At 33.1% G+C, this 18,960-nt stretch overlaps 2 protein-coding genes across 5 annotated transcripts; one reads left to right on the plus strand and one right to left on the minus strand.

The window, feature by feature from the left end:
• Positions 1-8,871: 8,871 nt before the first annotated feature.
• LOC105794520 (nuclear pore complex protein NUP54) lies at positions 8,872-13,927 on the plus strand. 4 transcript variants are annotated; one of them, XM_012623715.2, is made up of 10 exons: positions 8,872-9,515; positions 9,598-9,651; positions 9,909-9,968; positions 10,080-10,190; positions 10,763-10,828; positions 10,902-10,988; positions 11,336-11,437; positions 11,526-11,675; positions 11,957-12,089; positions 13,671-13,927. In XM_012623715.2, exons 1-9 carry the CDS (start codon positions 8,985-8,987, stop codon positions 12,071-12,073), a joined length of 1,278 nt encoding a protein of 425 aa, XP_012479169.1. In that variant the 5' UTR covers positions 8,872-8,984; the 3' UTR covers positions 12,074-12,089; positions 13,671-13,927. The 4 variants fall into 4 exon arrangements, with proteins under 4 accessions (XP_012479169.1, XP_012479168.1, XP_012479170.1 ...); XM_012623714.2 differs by having other exon boundaries at positions 13,674-13,927; XM_012623716.2 differs by lacking the exon at positions 13,671-13,927 and adding an exon at positions 12,711-13,001.
• A 3,184-nt stretch (positions 13,928-17,111) lies between these two features.
• LOC128039972 (uncharacterized) lies at positions 17,112-18,409 on the minus strand. Its single transcript, XM_052628921.1, has 2 exons — positions 18,202-18,409; positions 17,112-17,590 (listed from the first exon to the last, which is right to left on the minus strand). The coding sequence occupies exons 1-2, from the start codon at positions 18,407-18,409 to the stop codon at positions 17,112-17,114; spliced, it is 687 nt and encodes a 228-aa protein (XP_052484881.1).
• Between the last annotated feature and the right edge of the window lie 551 nt (positions 18,410-18,960).

Genomic DNA, 18,960 nt, shown 5'->3' on the forward strand with positions numbered 1-18,960 from the left:
TTGAAATGTATATGATTAAATGCTAATCATATATGAATGCAATCGAGATAAGAATTAGTTGAATGGATATGTGATACATTAAATTATTAATATTAGAAAGCATGAGAATGTAATGCAAATGATATGAAAAATTTATATGATCGTTAATTGATTTGTGAACTTAAATACATTGATTGGTAAATACCTTATTAAATGGTGTTGGATAGAATTGGGTATAGTTGGCATGTCAAAGCATTCGTGTACATTGTTGGTAGGAGCTTATTGGCACTTTGGTGTGATTGTTATTGACACTTCAGTGTGATTGTTATTGGCACATCGGTTTAATTGTTATTGGCACTTCAATGCAATTGATACTAGCACTATCATGCGATTGTTATTATGGAGTGTTAGGGGGATTAGTCCATATTAGGCTGATTAGCACTTCGATGTTATACTTGGAGTGTCTAAAGTTTAAATTTGTGTATTCGTATTGAGTTAATGTCCAGTTAATAGGGGTTATGAAGTTTATTATATGCGATTGAATATGAAATAGATAATGGATATCGAATGACTTGTGTTGGTTTGAGTAATTGTATACCCGTGTTATGATATGAAAAGATAGTAATTAAAAAAACACGTGAAATTGTAATACGAGCCTTAGGGGTGAAAAATGCTATGAAAATGAATTGAATTACTCGAATGATGAAATTGAGATATTGATAGTAATATGAGAGTGCCATTTTTTTATAAAAGTTATTAAGATACCATTGATAATATGGTTTGATTTCATGTATAAATACTAAATACAAAAATATAAGCATGCGTATAAATGATTTTGTTAAAATTAAGTGACCGAATCCTTATTTAAATCAAATACAGTGGTAAAATAAAATAAAAGTAAAATCCCTATATAATTGTACTTCTTTTATTTTATTTTTAGAATAAGGTTTTTTAAACCTTATTAAACTCCATCTATTTGATATTGATTAGAATAAGGTGTTTCAATCTTACTACACTCCTATAGAATATTGTTTTACAAGCCTATAAATAGACATAGTCTACTCCTCTTGTAATCATTCGAATTCGACATAGTGAATTTTCTTCTCCTCTGCCCATGGTTTTTTCCCGAAAGGGTTTCCATTTGAAATTCGTATGTTCTTTATTTTTATTTCTTTTTTGTGATATATTGTCATTACCGACATTCTATTTTTACAAATTAGTATCAGAGCTTTTGGGTTGTTCATCTCAATCACGGTAATGGCATCTTTGAAATATGAAATTCCGCTGTTGGATCGCAACACCATATTCACATTGTGGTAGATAAAGATGCAAACAGTTCTTGCACAGATGGACTTAGAGGAAGCCCTGCTGGGGGTAGATAAGATGTCTTCAACATTGACGGAGGAAGAGAAGAAGCGCAAGGAGCAAAAGGCATTAACACAGTTACATCTGCATTTGCTTAACGAAATTTTACAGGATGTGATAAATGAGAAGACCGTCGCTAGATTATGGAAGAGGTTGGAACAAATATGTATGTCGAACACTCTAACTAGTAAGCTGCATATGAAGCAGCGTCTTCATGCTCATCGTTTGAAGGAAGGTGAGTCTGTGCATGAACACTTGATAGTGTTTAAAGAAATTCTCTCAAATTTGGAGGCCATGGAGGTTCAGTATGATAAGGAAGATCTAGGGTTGATTCTACTTTGTTCGTTGCCCCCGTCTTTTTCAACCTTTAGAGATACAATTTTATATAGCCGTGAGTCTCTCACAATTGATGAGGTTTATGATTCTTTAACCTCATATGATAAGATGAAGCACCTTGTGGTTAAAACTGACTCTTAAGGAGAGGGTTTCATTGTTCGTGGGAGACAAGATCAGAATACTGATGATGATCGTGGAAGGACACAAGAATGAAATCCTCGCGATAAATCTAAAGGTAGATCGAAGTTTTCAAACAGAGGTAAAACTTGTAACTTCTGCTAGAAGAAATGACACATTAAATCTGAGTGCTATAAGATACAGAACAAGATCAAAAGGGAAGTTGCGAATCAAAATGGAAAACAACCAGAAAATTCTGGTAAGGCTGATGTTGTAGAAGACTACAACAATGGTGAACTTCTAGTCGCTTCTGTCAATAATTTTAAAGTAAGCGATGAGTGAATCCTTGATTCGGGTTACACCTTTCACATGAGTCCCAATCGAGATTGGTTTACAACTTACGAAATAGTGTCTAAATGTGGTGTTTTGATGGGAAATAATGCTTCATATAGAATTATAGGTGTTGGAACAATTAAAGTTAAGATGTTTGATGGAGTTGTCAGAACACTTAGTGACGTACGACATGTTCCAGAATTGAAGAGAAATTTAATTTCGTTGAGTACTCTTGATTTAAAAGGGTACAAATACATAGCTGAAAGTGGGGTTTTGAATATTTCCAAAGGTTCCCTTGTTGTGATGAAAGGGTAGAGAAAGACTGCCAAGTTATATGTTTTGCAAGGTTCTACTGTTACTGGTGATGTAGCTATCGCATCCTCTTCCTTGTCAGATGATGATATTACTAAAATTTGGCATATGCGTCTAGGGCATATGAGTGAGAATGACATGTCAAAATTGAGCAAAAGATGACTTCTTGATGGGCAAGGATTTTGCAAACTGAAGTTTTGTGAGCATTGCATTTTTTGGAAGAAAAAGAGAGTTCGATTCACCAGAGGAATCCATAACACAAAGGGAATGTTAGAGTATATTAATTCTGATCTGTGGGGGTCATCCAAAGTGCCTTCGAGAGGTAGAGCTAATTATATGCTAACTTTTATTGATGATTTTTCCAGAAAAGTGTGGGTATTCTTCCTGAAGTAAAAAAGTGATGTGTTTTTCGCATTTAAGTCTTGGAAAACCAATATTGAAAAACAGACGGGAAAACAAATAAAATACCTCCGTACAGACAATGGCTTGGAGTTCTGTTCTGATGAGTTTAATAAACTGTGCAAGTCAGAAGAGATTGTGAGACACTTGACAGTTCGTCATACTCCATAGCAAAACGGCGTTGCAAAATAAATGAATAGAACGATCATGGAGAAGGTTCGATGTATGTTGTCAAATGCCAACTTACCAAAGTCATTTTGGGCTGAAACAACCTCTACTACATGTTTTTTGATCAATCGATCTCCATCCGTTGCCATTGAGAAAAAGACTCCATAAGAGATATGGTCTGGTAATCCTGCTGACTATTCTGATTTAAAGATCTTTGGTTGTCCTGCGTATGCTCATGTTAATAATGGAAAATTGGAACCGAGATCTATTAAATGTGTTTTTCTTGATTATAAAGCTGATGTAAAATGGTATAAGTTATGGTGTCCTGAAAATATAAAAGTTGTGATTAGTAGAGATGTTGTTTTTTATGAAACTGCTATGCTACCTAACTTATCTCTTAAAGACTCTTCCAATAAAGAAAATCAAAAGCAGGTGGAACATCAGATTAATCCAGAATCTACAACAGAGTCGATTACTGGAGCCAGTACAAAAATTCAAAATAAAGTTACTTCTTCACCACAATACTCTATCGCCAAAAATAGAACTAGAAGAGAAATTAAACCTCCAAAGAAGTATGCCAAAGCTGATCTAGTTGCTTATGCTTTAAATGTGGCTGAAGATATAGATGCAAACCAAGAGCCATCTAATTATTCTGAGGCGGTTAGTTGTAAAGACTCAGAAAAGTGGATATTTGCTATGCAAGAGGAGATGGAATCACTACACAAAAATAAAACATGTGATTTTGTGAAACTTTCTAAAGGTAAAAAGGTTGTTCTTTGTAAATGGGTGTTTAAGAAGAAAGAGGGGACTCCAAGAGTTGAAGAACCCAAATATAAAGTAAGGCTTGTTGCAAAAGGTTACAGTCAAATTCCAGGAGTGGACTTCACAGATGTGTTCTCCCCAGTTGTGAACCATAGTTCGATTTGAGCTTTGCTTGGTATTGTGGCCATGCATGATTTAGAGCTTAAGCAGTTAGATGTAAAAACCATATTTTTGCATGGAGAACTTGAGGAGGATATTTACATGCAGCAGCCAGAGGGTTTTATAGTCTCAGAAAAAGAGGACTATGTTTACTTGCTGAAAAAGTCCATTTACTGTTTGAAACAGTCACCAAGACAGTGGTACAAGAGGTTTGATTCCTTTATGACTTCTCATGATTTTAAAAGAAGTAGCTTTGACAGTTGTGTTTACTTTAAGAAAAACAGTGATGGTTCTTTTGTGTATCTACTCCTTTATGTTGATGACATGTTGATAGAAGCAAAAGATAAAGGAGAGATAAGAAAGGTCAAAGTCCAACTAAGTAAAGAATTTGAGATGAAAGATTTGGGACCAACAAAGAAGATACTTGGTATGGGGATTCTCAGAGATAGAAAAGCAAGTAAATTGTACTTAAGTCAGAAGGGGTACATTGAGAAAGTTCTTTACAGATTCAATATGCAGAATGCTAAGCCTATTAATACTCCTTTAGCAGCCCATTTCAGACTTTCATCGGCTTTGTCTCCACAATCAGATGATGAGATTGAATACACGTCACATGTTCCATACTCTAGTGCAGTGGGATCTCTCATGTATGCTATGGTTTGTTCACGCCTAGATTTATCATATGCAGTTAGTGCAGTTAGCAGATACATGGTCAATCCCGGTAAAGAACATTGGAAAGTAGTTTAGTGGGTTTTAAGATACTTACGAGGTATTATCGATATTTGCTTACAGTTTGGAAGAACTAGAGATGGAGTCATTGGGTATGTTGATGCTGATTTTCCTGGAGACCTAGATAGAAGAAGATCTCTCACAGGTTATGTCTTTACAATCGGAGGTTGTGCAATCAGTTGGAAAACCACTTTGCAAACTACAATCGCTTTGTCTACCACTGAAGCTGAGTACATGGCGATTACTGAGGCTTGTAAATAAGCTATTTGGTTGAAGGGACTCTTTAGTGAACTCAATGAAGACCTTCAAATCAATACAGTATTTTGTGACAGTCAGAGTGCCATCTTCCTTACAAAAGATCAAATGTTTCATGAGAGAACAAAAGACATTGATGTTCGGTATCATTTTGTTCGTGATATTATTGCTCGTGGTGATATTGTTGTGAGCAAAATTAGTACTCATGAAAATCCTGCAGATATGATGACTAAGTCACTTCCTATAACCAAGTTTAAGCATTGCTTAGACCTGGTTGGTGTTCATTGTTGAAGTCAAACCCTTAAGGGGTTTTATGGAAGAGGTGGAGAACTTGTTCGTTGAGAGTTCGCGATGAAGAACTTGTTCATTAAGAATTCGTGTCAAGGTGGAGATTGTTAGAATTAAGTGACCCGAATCCTTATTTAAATCAAATACAGTGGTAAAATAAAATAAAAGTAAAATCCCTATAGAATTATACTTATTTTATTTTATTTTTAGAATAAGGTTTTTTAAACCTTATTAAACTCCATCTATTTGATATTGATTAGAATAAGGTGTTTCAATCTTACTACACTCATATTAGAATATGGTTTTACAAGCCTATAAATAGATATAGTCTACTCCTCTTATAATCATTCGAATTCGACATAGTAAATTTTCTTCTCATCTGCCCGTGGTTTTTCCCCGAAAGGGTTTCCACGTAAAATCTGTGTGTTCTTTATTTTTATTTCTTTTTTTTTGTGATATATTGTCATTACCGACATTCTATTTTTACAAATTTATATTGCTAAATTATATATTTGACTTGTATATGCATTACCTTCAAATCACGTTAGCACCATTGAGCTTTTTTGCTCAACGTGCGGATTTGCTTATTTCCATGAGCAAGTAACATTTAGGTCTAGAGGATACAAGAAGTTCAATAGCATTCAGGACTCACTTTTCTGTTCAGCCAAGTTTATATAGCTTTTTATATGTCTTGTTTAAGTTGGCATGTACCTAGTGTCATAACTCAGTTTTGGAGTCCATTTTGATGTTTTGGTATCTTCTACGCTAAGGTCTTGTAATTGAGGTGTGATTATATGTTTATAATGGTGTATGAAAATGACATTCTATAGATAAGTTGTTATACATGAACTTGATGCAATGTTTATGCCATGATTCAAGTGTTGCTTGCGTGCTATGTAACAACCTGAAAACCTCCTTAGTCGTAAACAATATTTGATAAATTCTTGGTAAAATAAGGTGTAAGTAAAGGCCGTGGGATACCAAAGGAAGTTGAAGAAGTAAGACATAACGTATTAATTTATGGTAGTGACTAAATTGTAAAAATGTGAAAGTGTTATAGTCTTAGTGTAAATATTTAAAATTTATGGGGTCAAAACATAGATATGGAAAAGTTGAAGGACCAAATGTGCAAATACCTCAAATGATGAAAGGACTAAAGGGTAAATAAATTGATAAATGGGGACCATATTGGGAAACAAAAAAAATAGGAACTAAATTGAAATTTTACCAAAAGTGAGTAATGGCACAAAAGTGAACATTAAGATATTACAAGGGCAAAATGGTTATATCCCAATCAAGATAATTATCATGATAATAATGGATGAATATTAGGTATTGAAATATAATTGGCGAGATATTTTATTATCTTATTATTTTATTATAAGATATTTTAATATTTTAATTAATTAAATTAAAGGAGATATTTGTCATAAAATCGCACTATTCCATCTTAGTTTCTTGAAATTTTTCAAAGGCATCTAAGAGGAAAAATGAAGTAGAGAACCTAGAAGGTTTGTCTATCATCTTAGAACCAAGAAATGAGAAATTAGAAGTGATGAAAGTTGAAAAGATAGGAATGGAAGTGAGAAAGGAATAAAAGGGAAGTAAAGAAAAGAAGTTCATGTTAGAAAGAGGTATGTGTTCATTTTAATTTCATTGATATTTCAAGGTATTAAGTTAAAGTATGTAATAAATTGAGTGTTTGATATGTGAAATGAATTAAGTAATAGTGATGGAAAGTATTTTATAAATTGTGAGTCATAGATAATAATATAATTTGTGTTATGAGAAGTTATGATAAAACTATACGTTAATGATATGTGATCTTTAAGGACTAAATTGAATAATAATCTAAAGTTTGATGTTATACATAATCAAGTGATATTGTATAACAATTTAATAGTTGATAAGTAAACTAAGTGTTAAATGTTGATATGGGTGATCCGAATGATAATAAGTAAAATTTTCACTACAACAATTTTGGATAGCAACAATAGTTCAACTTTGAAAATTCACCAAAATTGTAGAAGATGAGTTAAATGATGAACCGGTATGAAATTAAATTTTAATGAATCTAGTTTTGTACTGAAGAAACAATTTAAGCATTGAGATTATATTGAATGAGATATATGCATTTTAGTGAGACAAGGTCGATGAATTTTTGGATCCCTGTTCTAACTTAGAAAAATCATTAAAATTGTAAAAAAATATTTATGAGATGAACTTTATAATTATAAAAATCTTAATGAGTCTAATTTCAAGGGGAAAAACGACAATGTTATAAGAATTCTGTACAGAAAGATAAATAATATTTAGTGGAGAAGGGTCAGAGATGCCTAGCAATAGAACAAAAGAATATTTAAAGAAAAACTGATATTAATCTACTTCGAACTAAATTCTGAAATTTCATTGAGTTTAGTTTCAAAAACAACAAACGGATCTTAGTTTCGACTTCTATAGGCCAAGATAAAAATAATTTAGTGACTGCTACTGAAGTAGACAATCTTGTTAAGAGTACACATGTAATTGGTGAAAGAATAATTAATATTATATATAGGCATGCTATACTAAAAGCCAAAGATTCTCACGTATATACATGTACATATAGGATGTGGAATGGAGAGCAAGAGGAGGAAAATAATAGAATAATTGTAATGCTAAAAAGTTGTTGTAAGTGATGAAATTGCTATTATATAAGAGAAGTTTAAATGAAATTGTTGAGTCATTAAGTGAGTAATTGTTATATGATGAATTAATGAAGTATTAGTTGATAAATTAAAGTATTATCTAGATTTAAATTAATTCGTACATGTGTGGGGTTATGTTGTTTGATCTTAACACGAAAATAAAAAAGTTTTGACTTAATTAGAAAAAGAGGACCCAAGGTCGCGACACTGGCTACAAGATGTCGCGACATGAATAATAAGAGAACCTAGTGTAGCAACACTGGCCTCGTTTTCCTCTACCTTGTTCTCTTTTATCTAAAAGAGTCCCGTATGAACCCCGAATGCAATCAAACTTTAGAGAAAGCCTAGAAATGGTTTATAAAACCTTAAATGATTTTTAAAAAGGTCTAAAAGATGAGAAGAACTTGAATAATAAATTTTGTTCTTGAATAAAGCATTTATCCTGAAATGTAGCATTTTTTGCTCGAGTTTAGGTATGAGCTCGGGTAAGGGGTTTTACATGCTAAGTTAGTGAATTTGATGTTTAAAATTGATAATGTTGTGATCATGTTAATAGCCATATGTTTGAATGTGTTTAAATATGCTTAAATGATGTTTAGAACATGCTTTTAGTGTCCCATAATGTTTGGAAATGAAATTGTAATGTTTTGAATCAAACTAGGTGTGTTTTAAGGTCTTTTTGGGTCCTAACAAACTTGTTCGAGTATAAGTGATTAGAAATATCAGAACAAGTAAATCAGTAGCAAAGAATGAACAATACTAGCTAGATGTATCTACACAACTAGGTCAGACAAGAGTACTTCCCCTGTTTTAAGTTATTTTGATTCTCGAAGACCCGAACTTAGTTGCAATCATCTTCAGAGACCTATAACTCAGTTTAAAAATATTTCTATAGAATTACTATTATACTAATTAAAGCTTAATCCACACCTAAGCCTTCTATGTTCTAAACATTGTAATTTGACCAATTTTTCCTTTTTGAAAATACTCAAAGGTGGAAAGGTGAAGCAAATTGAGTGGGAGACTCACTCTTGTATGGTGCCTGCACCCTAAAATACTAATTTTGAGCTTTCCACAATCAAAGTCAATCCAAAGATGTTCGGAGCTCAAGCTTCCACTTCTGCCTTCGGCACTCCTTCTTCCACCCCTGCCTTTGGCACTCCTTCTTCCACCCCGGCCTTTGGAACTACTCCTTCCACTCCGGCTTTTGGGGCTCCTTCTTCCACACCGGCATTTGGCACTCCGTCTTCGACACCGGCGTTTGTCACTCCTTCTTCGACACCGGCCTTTGGCACTCCGTCTTCGACACCTGCGTTTGGGGCTCCGTCTTCGACACCGGCGTTTGGAACTCCGTCCTCGACACCGGCTTTTGGAACTCCATCAACGCCGTCTTTCGCTACGGGCTTTGGCGGCTCCTCTCTTTTCTCCACCCCATTCTCTTCTCAAACGCAACAGCAGCAACAGACTTCATTGTTTCAGCAACCACAGCCATCCATCGCGGCACCCTCTAGTGGTTTCGGATTCCAGACTTCGTTATCCGCCACTCCTTTCCCCAATGCTCAATTGACAACTCAAATGGCTCCCGTGGCCCCTCTCCCCTTCTCTCTCGCCGATCGTGACATTCAAGTAATTCTCTCCTTTTAAAGTGTTAAACCCTAACCCTAGGTCGCAGTTATTTGATTCTCGATTTTTTCTGTTCGATTGTTAGGCGATTGTGGATGCTTACAAAGAGGAGGCTGGGAACCCTAAGTATGCTTTCAAGGTCTGTTTTCTCCCAATGCTGAATTCTACTATTAATTGCTTTTTTATTCAAACCAAGAGGAAGAACAATTGTAGATATGCTATCCTGAAGCTACATTGTTTCTGTTTCTTGTTGTTATCTAATTACGAGAAATGCAATATCTGCAATAATCTATTTTGATGATTTTTTTATTCGATCCATGCAACTGATGAAAAAGACCCGAAATCAGGTTTTAGATGCTTTGCGTGTTTTGATATTTAAGTTAATTTTTTATGCAGCATTTGTTGTTTAGTGTAATTGAACCACAGTTCAGGGGAAAGGCAGCTGGTGTATCAGATGTAAGTTTTCCAGCATTTACTTTTGTAATTTCTTACTACTACTCTCTTCCTTTTTATTGAGTTCATGGAATTCTACTTTTACTAAGGTTGAATGATAGTTTACCTTTGTAGATAATGTGGGCAGAAGCTATGGCGAAACTGGAGGGTATGGAGAGTTCTGATCGGGAAAGACTCTGGCCTCAGCTTGTTCAGGGTTTTAAGGATCTTTCACAGCGGTTGAAGGTAATTATTGCTTATATTTGAGGTGTGAAGACAGAGTTTTCTTCCTTGTTTCTTTTTTTTTTTATTGTCTGGAAAATCTTCATAACCATTCTATGGGTATTTATAAGATTTTGATATTGGTAACTGAATGATGCCTATTTTAGAAGGACTTGGTCTTGTCCTGATCTAATTGATTAAAGGGAAGAATCTCATGTGCCATTTTGTGTTTCTGTTTTCAAAATGATGGAAATTTGTTTGTCAGTACATCTGGCTGTTAGAAATGGCATGAAACCTTGAAAAATTCTTGATGAGAATAAAATAAAGAAGATTTTTATGCAAGGCAATTGAAATAGGAGAGCTTTTATTAATCTGGCAGGATAGTGTAGTTAGTATGTTGTTAGTTTTGTTGCAAGTTATTGGAAGGAACGGCGATGAATGTGGTCAAATGTACACATAAATTTTGCACTTCTGAAGATCTATGGGTATGGAAGTGTACAAAAAGACTTGGTCTTTCCAGTGATTATGCTTTTTTATTTTTGAGAGTTCTAATTTGGTTGAACTGTTCGACTTTTTTGTTTGCCGATTATTGGCAGCTACAAGATGAAGTCATTGTTTCAGATGCTGAGAGGTTGCGAATGACCCAGAGCAATGTGAAAATGGTATTGTATTATCTGTTAGTTTCCATGCATTACTGTTCGGAGTGTTTTTTTAACATTCTATTTCTTTTGGCAGCTTCAGAGGCATTTTCAAGCTGAAACTCTTCCATGGATCCAGAGAATGAGACAAAAGGAGCAAAGCCTCCAAAGACGGCTCTTAAAGGTTAGACAAATTTTGATTGGTTTTTTTAGCATCTACTAGAAATGATTGACCTGAACCTAGGAGTTGATCAGAAGCTGAATTTTGTTGAGCTGAAGTGGATTCTTCATTTTTCCTTGATGCTATGCCCTCCCCGTACTCCCAAAATTAGTCTAAATAAATAGTGAGGAAAAAGGAAAAGGAAATCTGCTTGATTAAACACTAGTAATTACAACTGCCTTAGGAGTGCGGTCAGGCTGGATACAGAGTAAAATGTTGTATATAGTGGGATTTTTTATGGTTTACTCAGTAATTTATGCATCTTTTGGTGTTCTTACACTGAATTTTATTGTTCCATGGTGGCCATAAAGATGATGAGAATACTGGAAGCATTAGAAGGTAAGGGTTGCCGTGTGCCTTTAATGAAAGGGGAAGTTGAATTGGCTGAGAAGTTGGCTGCAATAACTAGACAGGCTAGTCTTCCTATCTTCTGATCCACTACTTTTGCATTTCCTATACTATCATCGAGATATTTTACTGACAAAGCAGATGCAATAACAGTTGAAAGGATCTGGAGCCGAACTTTCTAGGAGGGTTCAAAACCTGCTAATCGTATCTCGTGTTCAAGCAAATGCTATTGGTGCTGGAGGTTCTCTTTATCTTCCAGGATCAACTAAAATACATGAGCAGAGTCTTGCCGATATGCAGGAGGTATGACTGAGTAATTTAAGCTTTTCTGTACTTTACATCTTGGGGAAGTAAAGGCTACTACAAATGCATTCACGACATATTATTTTAAAGAATAGTCACCTGTCATTTCCATCAATATTTTCTTTTGCAATGATAATTAGATTCCGCTAACAACAACAATGCATCTTCAACTACTTTTACGGGCTCTGCTGTTTTATGTCCAAGATATTTGCTTGTTGCCATCCTTTAATTCAAATCCTTATTTATGACTTGAATATGAATGATCTATTTGAGGGGAATAGGTATTACAACAGCAAACAGAGGCCATTGCAAGGCTTGGCAACGTTTTGAAGCGAGATATCAGGGATATGGAGATAATAATGGCTGAAGACACGGATATGACGGAAAATGTGAATTAGACGGCAGATCCCTCTGGTAATTCTTTGAAATAATTTTATTTTATTTTGAAGTTATGTATGTGGATTGGGTGGGAATTTAAAGTTGTCGTTTTAGACGGTTCTCACCAATGCTAAGTGAAGCTATGATCATTAGAGAGTTAGGTGATTATCCTATTGGTATCGGCTGGGCAACCTGAGGCCTACAACCCGAACCTGCCTCAAGGCCAAACTAGATTTAAAATATCAAAGTTTTAAAGCTTGGCCTAGCCTAGAGTTATTATTTCATTCGACAGTTTTATTTGAGAAATTATTTAAGTTTAAATCTTAAAACAAGACATACTTTAGGTCGCATGGTAAAAATAAGGGTAAAACATGGAAGATACTAAAAAAAAAAAAAGTAGAACATGTTAGGGTTTCGATTTCCAGTGTAAATTATTTGACAAATTTTATAAATTTATTGGATGGGGTGAATCTAAAATAAATTGATCGGATTCGGTGAACATAGAACCTTTTTTTTTTTTTTATACCTTTCAAATATAGACGTTGAATCTAATATAAATTCATTTGAATTGCAAATAAGTTATGAGATTGATGTGGAAAATGAAAAGGGAGCATTTCGGAAATAAATTTATACAATTAAGTTATGCTTGAATCTTAGAATCATGGCTGAAAACAAAAACCCGTGGGCTGCCAAGTAGAAGTGAAGCAGAGGCTTAATTGTACAATGATTGATGGAAGTATGAAAGAGTAGCCTTTCTCGTGGCCTTGCTTTCTCACGAGCAGTCTTAACGAAATTCGTGGGAATAGGTTCTTAATGCTGGAGCTGAATCAATGTTTATTTAAAACTGTGTTTTTGTATTGCTTTCTTCAGGTCAAATCAACTTGATCGAACTGAACAACTAAACAAACAAATATGATCAATAAATGGTTTTAAAAGAGTTTTAAATAATTTATTAAACGAGTATAAACGAACTTGCGAATTAATAAAACAAATGAAATTTTAGAGTTGACCAAGCTGTGCTTGGCTTTGGACTCACAAAGGCATGTGGTTCTAACGCTTTCCAAAAGAAGTTTTTATTGAGTAGTGGTGGAGTGGGGAAAATGGGCAAAGTGCCGGGGATGATAAACCTGACTGGGTTATTGAGAAGAAAAGAGATAGATTAGACCAGAGAAAGAGGAGGAAATTTCGATTAAATTCATCATATTAAATATGAGAGAAGAGAGCTTCTTTTGTAATTTCTAAAGAAGAGAGCTTCTTTAGCTGCTCATTGCTCCCCAAATCTGTTAATACTTGAAACAGTTAAAGACTTAATGCCATCCAAACTTCATTTTATGGTTAAAAAACATGTTTATATTAATATAACTGTTGTTACCATTTAAAAGTAAAATTAAATGTCGACTTCCCCTGGTTGAGGTTCCTATGTTAGACATCTTCAAGTATCTGGATTTTAACTTTGATAATATTATCCTCTCCCCCATGTTGTAAATTGTTGAATCTAAAATGGCTTCTCTGTCATTTGAACTTTCTAACCTTCTATTCATATAACCTGGAGAGCTTCAACTCAAACTCTACTTCTTTGTTTTCTTTTGTTAACTAAATCAAATTTCCTTGAAGCAGCAGTGTGCAGCACTAGTTCTCAGAACGCCTTTTCTATTGAGAGGGAGAGGATAGCATTCCTTGATTTCAGAGATGGTCTAAAAGATCGCTCAGCCTGGCTTTCTTCTTGGGTTGGAAAGGATTGCTGTAAGTGGACGGGCGTAAGCTGCAGCAATACGACGGGCGACGTTAAAAGGAAATTATTTTTTACACTGCTGGAGTTCTTACTAATCATTACATAATTTAAATAAATAAAGGGAAAATATTTATTACACTACTATTGGAGTTTTTAGACTCACAAGATTAAGGGATTGATAGGTGTCTTATAGGGGTATAGTAAATTATTTTTAAAAAAATATTTAAAAAAGAAGACACATGTCAATTTTTTAAATTCGCTTGTGAAATAAAAAATACATTGTTAGCGTACTAAATACTAACCCATAAATAAAATCATGTTAAAATTTTTAAAATATGTAGTATTCTTGATTTTTCTAATTACAAATTTAGATTTTCCCAAAAATCTTTCAGATCGTACCATTTGAGCCTTTTTTTTTATGTTTTTCTTGGAGGTTTAGAGCAGGGATTTAAATTGCGGTCGCGGTCGCGGTCGCGTTTTTGGTCGTGTCGCGTTTATCGTGATCGCGGACATAACGGACGCTATTGCTGTCACTGTGGGTATCGCGGTCGTGAATTTTTTTAAAATTCGCACAACTTATTGTAAAACATAGTAATTATAATTATAATTATATAAAGTCACTTTTAATGATTTTTAGAGTGTTTTCTAACACTTATGAACCTTTATTAATATGATATGAGAACACAACTTTTATAATAATTAATTATTCTTACATTTATTTACGAATTTTCTAAGAATGTTATATTAACTAATAACAAAGTAAAAAAAAAAAGAAATATTAAACATTTATCATATTTAATAAGTTTGAAAGTTTTATAGATAAAAGAATTGAAAATTCATACCTAAGAGATGTCTTCAATATTTCTTGACAGTTTTGAAGATGGTGAAGATATAAACATTCTATCTTTGCAAAAGGAAAAAGGAATAGATAAATGTATAGATACTCATTAATTATTCCTATTTCCTACCACTTATTCTCACTCTCATTCTACTTTCATATATAATTTAACATGCTTCAATTCTTAATTATCTTTTCATAAAATATACTCCATTCATTTATCTAAAGATATATATTATTTTAAATGTTTTAATATCATCAAAATTAAGAACAATAACAAAAGTTTTCTTTAAAAAAAACATACCTTACAAATAATGATAGTGGTACGATTTAGTTTTCACCAATTAGTGGAATGACGAGGAAGATCAAATCATTCACCTTCACTTTGGAAGCGTTCTTGACTTGATTCTCTTGGCCTTTGTCCAAAAATATATCCAAAAAAAGTAACATTTTCACCTTGGTTTTCATATAATTGATATGGAGGATATATTTGAGGAGGAGGATAAATGGGAGGTGGAGGTAGGTGATACATTGGTGGAGGAGGATGTATATGGCACACCATAATTAGGAAATGGTGGATAATAACCATATGGTTGTGGATAATAATGTAAAGGTTGAAAACATGAAGGTTGTTCTGGTGGATAAAAACCTTGAGTGCTAGTAGATGAATCACTATACCCAAGGTTACTAGAACTTGATCTCCTACCAGATGAAGAGCCTATAGAAGTATGCTTCTTGCCTTTTCCCTTTGATGGAGCTCTAGGTTCACTTCTATCTCTCCTAGGTTCAGGAAACATATTTCCATCAAACTCTGATCTGTTACGAAAATGTCCACCAGTGGTACCAACCCCATATTCTCCTCCATACTGACTAGAAGACCTAATTTCACCTCTATCACCACTATATCCATAATCCTCATCAATTGGACTTAAACCACCACCATCGGGTCCATCGTCACTCTGACTTGGAGTTGAACTAGAACTTGAATGAGACAATTTGTTTTTGAGATTGATCAACATCTATTTCATCATCAGAGGTATCCACAGGCAACACACCGGCATTTTCACCATCTAACAATGGATTCTCTTTCTCATGAAGCCATTCTGATAGTGGATCAACATCTTCAAAGATATGATCAAGGCTGATAGGATTAAAACTAGCATTTATATCATCAGTGCTCATTCTTTTTTGATGCCTTATCTAAAGCCTCATATTATAATAGGTAAACACTAGTTTTTCAAGTTTTTTATACTTTAACCTATTTCTTGCCTTGGTTTGAATATAACTAAATGTGCTCCAATTTCGTTTGCAATTTGATGCTGAAGTTGTTTGACTAAGCACTTTAATTGCTAATTTTTGTAATTCGGGAACACATGTGCCGTATATTATCCACCACTCAGCTGCATAATATTATTTAAATTTCAAAATAACTTCAAAATGTACAATATAATTAAATAATATAAATTAAATTAAATAATTTAATTAACTGTTTACCTGGATCATTTGCTTCCAAGCTCTTTGTGCTTGTGGAGTACCGAATGTCTCATGTTTATCTCTAAATAGTAACAATCGCATAAATAAAAGATAGAGTAAAAATAAAAATAAAATTCTATTTCAAATTATGTAACTAAGTTACAAATAATAGTACTTGAATCTAACCTGATTAACCATTCTGACTTGAGTATCAAGAGAAGGTTCTAATCTTTCAATTACTGATCATGTACCTTCTAATGTTTCTATTAGTACATTTTCAAAATGCTCCACCCCAAATTGAAATTGAGGATTGAGAAAATAACCTAAGTATAATTTATAAGAATATCATCGATAATAATAATAATCTAAAGCTTAAAATAATAAAATATAAAAATAGTTCTTAATTATATGAAACAATTTATCTTACCAGCTGAATGCAAGTCGGAATGCATAAAATTCCATCTATTGTCAATAATCTTTTCATACTCAGTGAAATATCAACAATTTTGTTGAATTGCTCGTTTAGATCTATCAACAGCCTCATAAATAAAGCCCATTGTTGGTTTTTCATCGCTATCCACAAGTCTCAATACTTTTACTAGAGGCTCGTAAACTTTTATGAGGTCATTGGCTTTTTTCCAAAAATCTTTTCCCAAAACAATTTTTTTGGCTTCATAAGCAGGCCTTGACTTTTGCTGTCCCTATTTTGATTCTTTAAATTCCTATATATTCATAAGAAAATTTTTAAAAAAATATAATTTAAATTATTTGGAACTAATAAAATCATTAAAAGTTGCTATATTTAAGTAATTATATTAACTAATTATAAAATACTGACCTTTGAATTAAACATTTCTCTCAGACCTTCCTTTTGTCTTGTTATCTCTTCAAGTTGAATGAAATGAGTTACAAATCGAGTAAGAGCAGATCTAAGTATTTATTTCCCTTGTGTATACTTCTTCATCAAATCAACAGTCCAATGTGATTGTATATAAAGCAAGTCACTTTCTTTGCCTCATCTAACACTTTTGCTACTGGGCTTTTTCCCAATATCTTCAAGGCATAAATCTAAACAGTGAGCTGCACATGAGGTCCAATATAAATGTTTTCTTTTCAACATTAATTTTTTTCCAGCAGCTTTCATTGCTGCCTCATTATCAGTCACTATTTGGACAATGTAATTTTCTCCAATTTCTTCTACAACTGAATCTAACAAACAGTAGTAGAATTCGACATCTCTACTACGGACACTTGAGGCATCTACCGATTTCCAAAAAATGGTTCCTTTACTACAATAAACAAGGAAATTAATGATGTGCATTTGATTCAAACTGTTGGTCCAACCATCACACATTATAGTTGCACCCAATTCGTTCCAATGAGTCTTTAGTCCATTTACCCAATCACGAACTCGTTGATACTCTGACTCCAAATACACATCTGAAACCTCATAAGGTGTTGAAAGCTTTACACCTTGTCCAACTTCTGCTGACACTTGAATTAAGTTATACAACCATGGAGAGCTTGCTAATTGAAAAGGAAGCCTTTCATATATTAAAAATTTAGATACCGCTTCAACTATCTTCCTTTGAAAAGTCTTTAAAAAAGAGTCATTGACCTTTGGTTGCTTTGAACTTTTGCTTCTAACCAATTCAGGTATAGATTTCCTTAAGGTAAACTCAGACTCACTTGGGATGGATTTACTTGTTCTTTCTCTATTATGTTCTCTAGCTGATCCATGAGAAGATCGCCCTTCTTCATAAATGTTATCCCAACCACCAAGATTGCCCTCTCAATTCTTCCTTCTATGCCACTCGAGTTGTGATTGGATACTTTCTCGAGTTGCTTGCCTTATAGCAGAAACCTCATCAATGAATCCCTCGTGTTCATCCTCCTCTTCTATTAATTGAGATAAGAATTCATCTTTTCTCCTCTTTTTGTCTATTTTCTTTGTGTTGCTTTCTTTTAGTACATTCATCATACTTTCTCTAATGACACCGTTAATAAAATAAAATAATTCACACTTTATATTATTATCAATTATATATAATCTTTATTGATAAATTTACAATAACATTTAAAAATAATAATAAAGTATCACATACCAGTAACATTAGGGCATGGTGCAACATTGCCGGTTTTATGTGCAATGTGCTCTTTAAATCGTGTTATTCCTCCTTTCACAACTTTACCACAAAGTTTACATACGATATTTCGTCTCGCATTTGGCACTGGAGTTCCAAAGTGCCAACCTATATCATTACTTGGTGCACCCTCCAATCTTTCAGTCGGGAACTCTTCACGTGGTGGCATGCTTTATTTTTATTTATATATAAGAAACATAAAATTATATTTAGAAATATAAGCAACTCATTACTTATATTATCAGCAATATAATACCAAAAAAAGTAAACAAAATTTAAAGCTAAAGTAAAGACCTAATATTATAGAAATAAATAAATAAATATTGTGTAAAACAATTTAATAATAATAATAATAATAATAATAATAATAATGATATTAATAATAATAATGATGATGATGATGGTATTAATAATAATAACAATAATAAAAATATTAAAATTAAAAATTATATAAAAGGATATAGATAAATAAAATGATATACTAAAATGAATGTATTTAAAATATTTAGGTAAATAAATATGAAAAGAAATATAATTGAAATAATAATGCAAAACTAATTAAATTTTAATAATATGGTAATAATAACAAGTAAATAAATAATAAAATAAAAAGGAAAAATAATAATAGTAATATTAAATTAATTAATTTCATAATAAAATAGCAAAAATAACAAAAAAGGGACCAAATTGAACTAAAAAACATAAATTTGCGGTAAATCA

This window comes from Gossypium raimondii, chromosome 3 (genome assembly GCF_025698545.1).
Source record: "Gossypium raimondii isolate GPD5lz chromosome 3, ASM2569854v1, whole genome shotgun sequence".
In the NCBI taxonomy this organism is placed as follows: domain Eukaryota; kingdom Viridiplantae; phylum Streptophyta; class Magnoliopsida; order Malvales; family Malvaceae; genus Gossypium; species Gossypium raimondii.

Excerpts from the sequence above, each read along its gene's own strand:
- LOC105794520 (XM_012623715.2), top strand. The coding sequence starts at position 8,985 with ATGTTCGGAGCTCAAGCTTCCACTTCTGCCTTCGGCACTCCTTCTTCC. Across the intron at positions 9,516-9,597 it reads TCGCCGATCGTGACATTCAA|GCGATTGTGGATGCTTACAA; the intron begins GTAATTCTCTCC and ends TTCGATTGTTAG. Across the intron at positions 10,989-11,335 it reads TCCAAAGACGGCTCTTAAAG|ATGATGAGAATACTGGAAGC; the intron begins GTTAGACAAATT and ends GTGGCCATAAAG.
- LOC128039972 (XM_052628921.1), bottom strand. The coding sequence starts at position 18,409 with ATGCCACCACGTGAAGAGTTCCCGACTGAAAGATTGGAGGGTGCACCA. Across the intron at positions 17,591-18,201 it reads ACCATGCCCTAATGTTACTG|TGTCAGCAGAAGTTGGACAA; the intron begins GTATGTGATACT and ends ACTTAATTCAAG.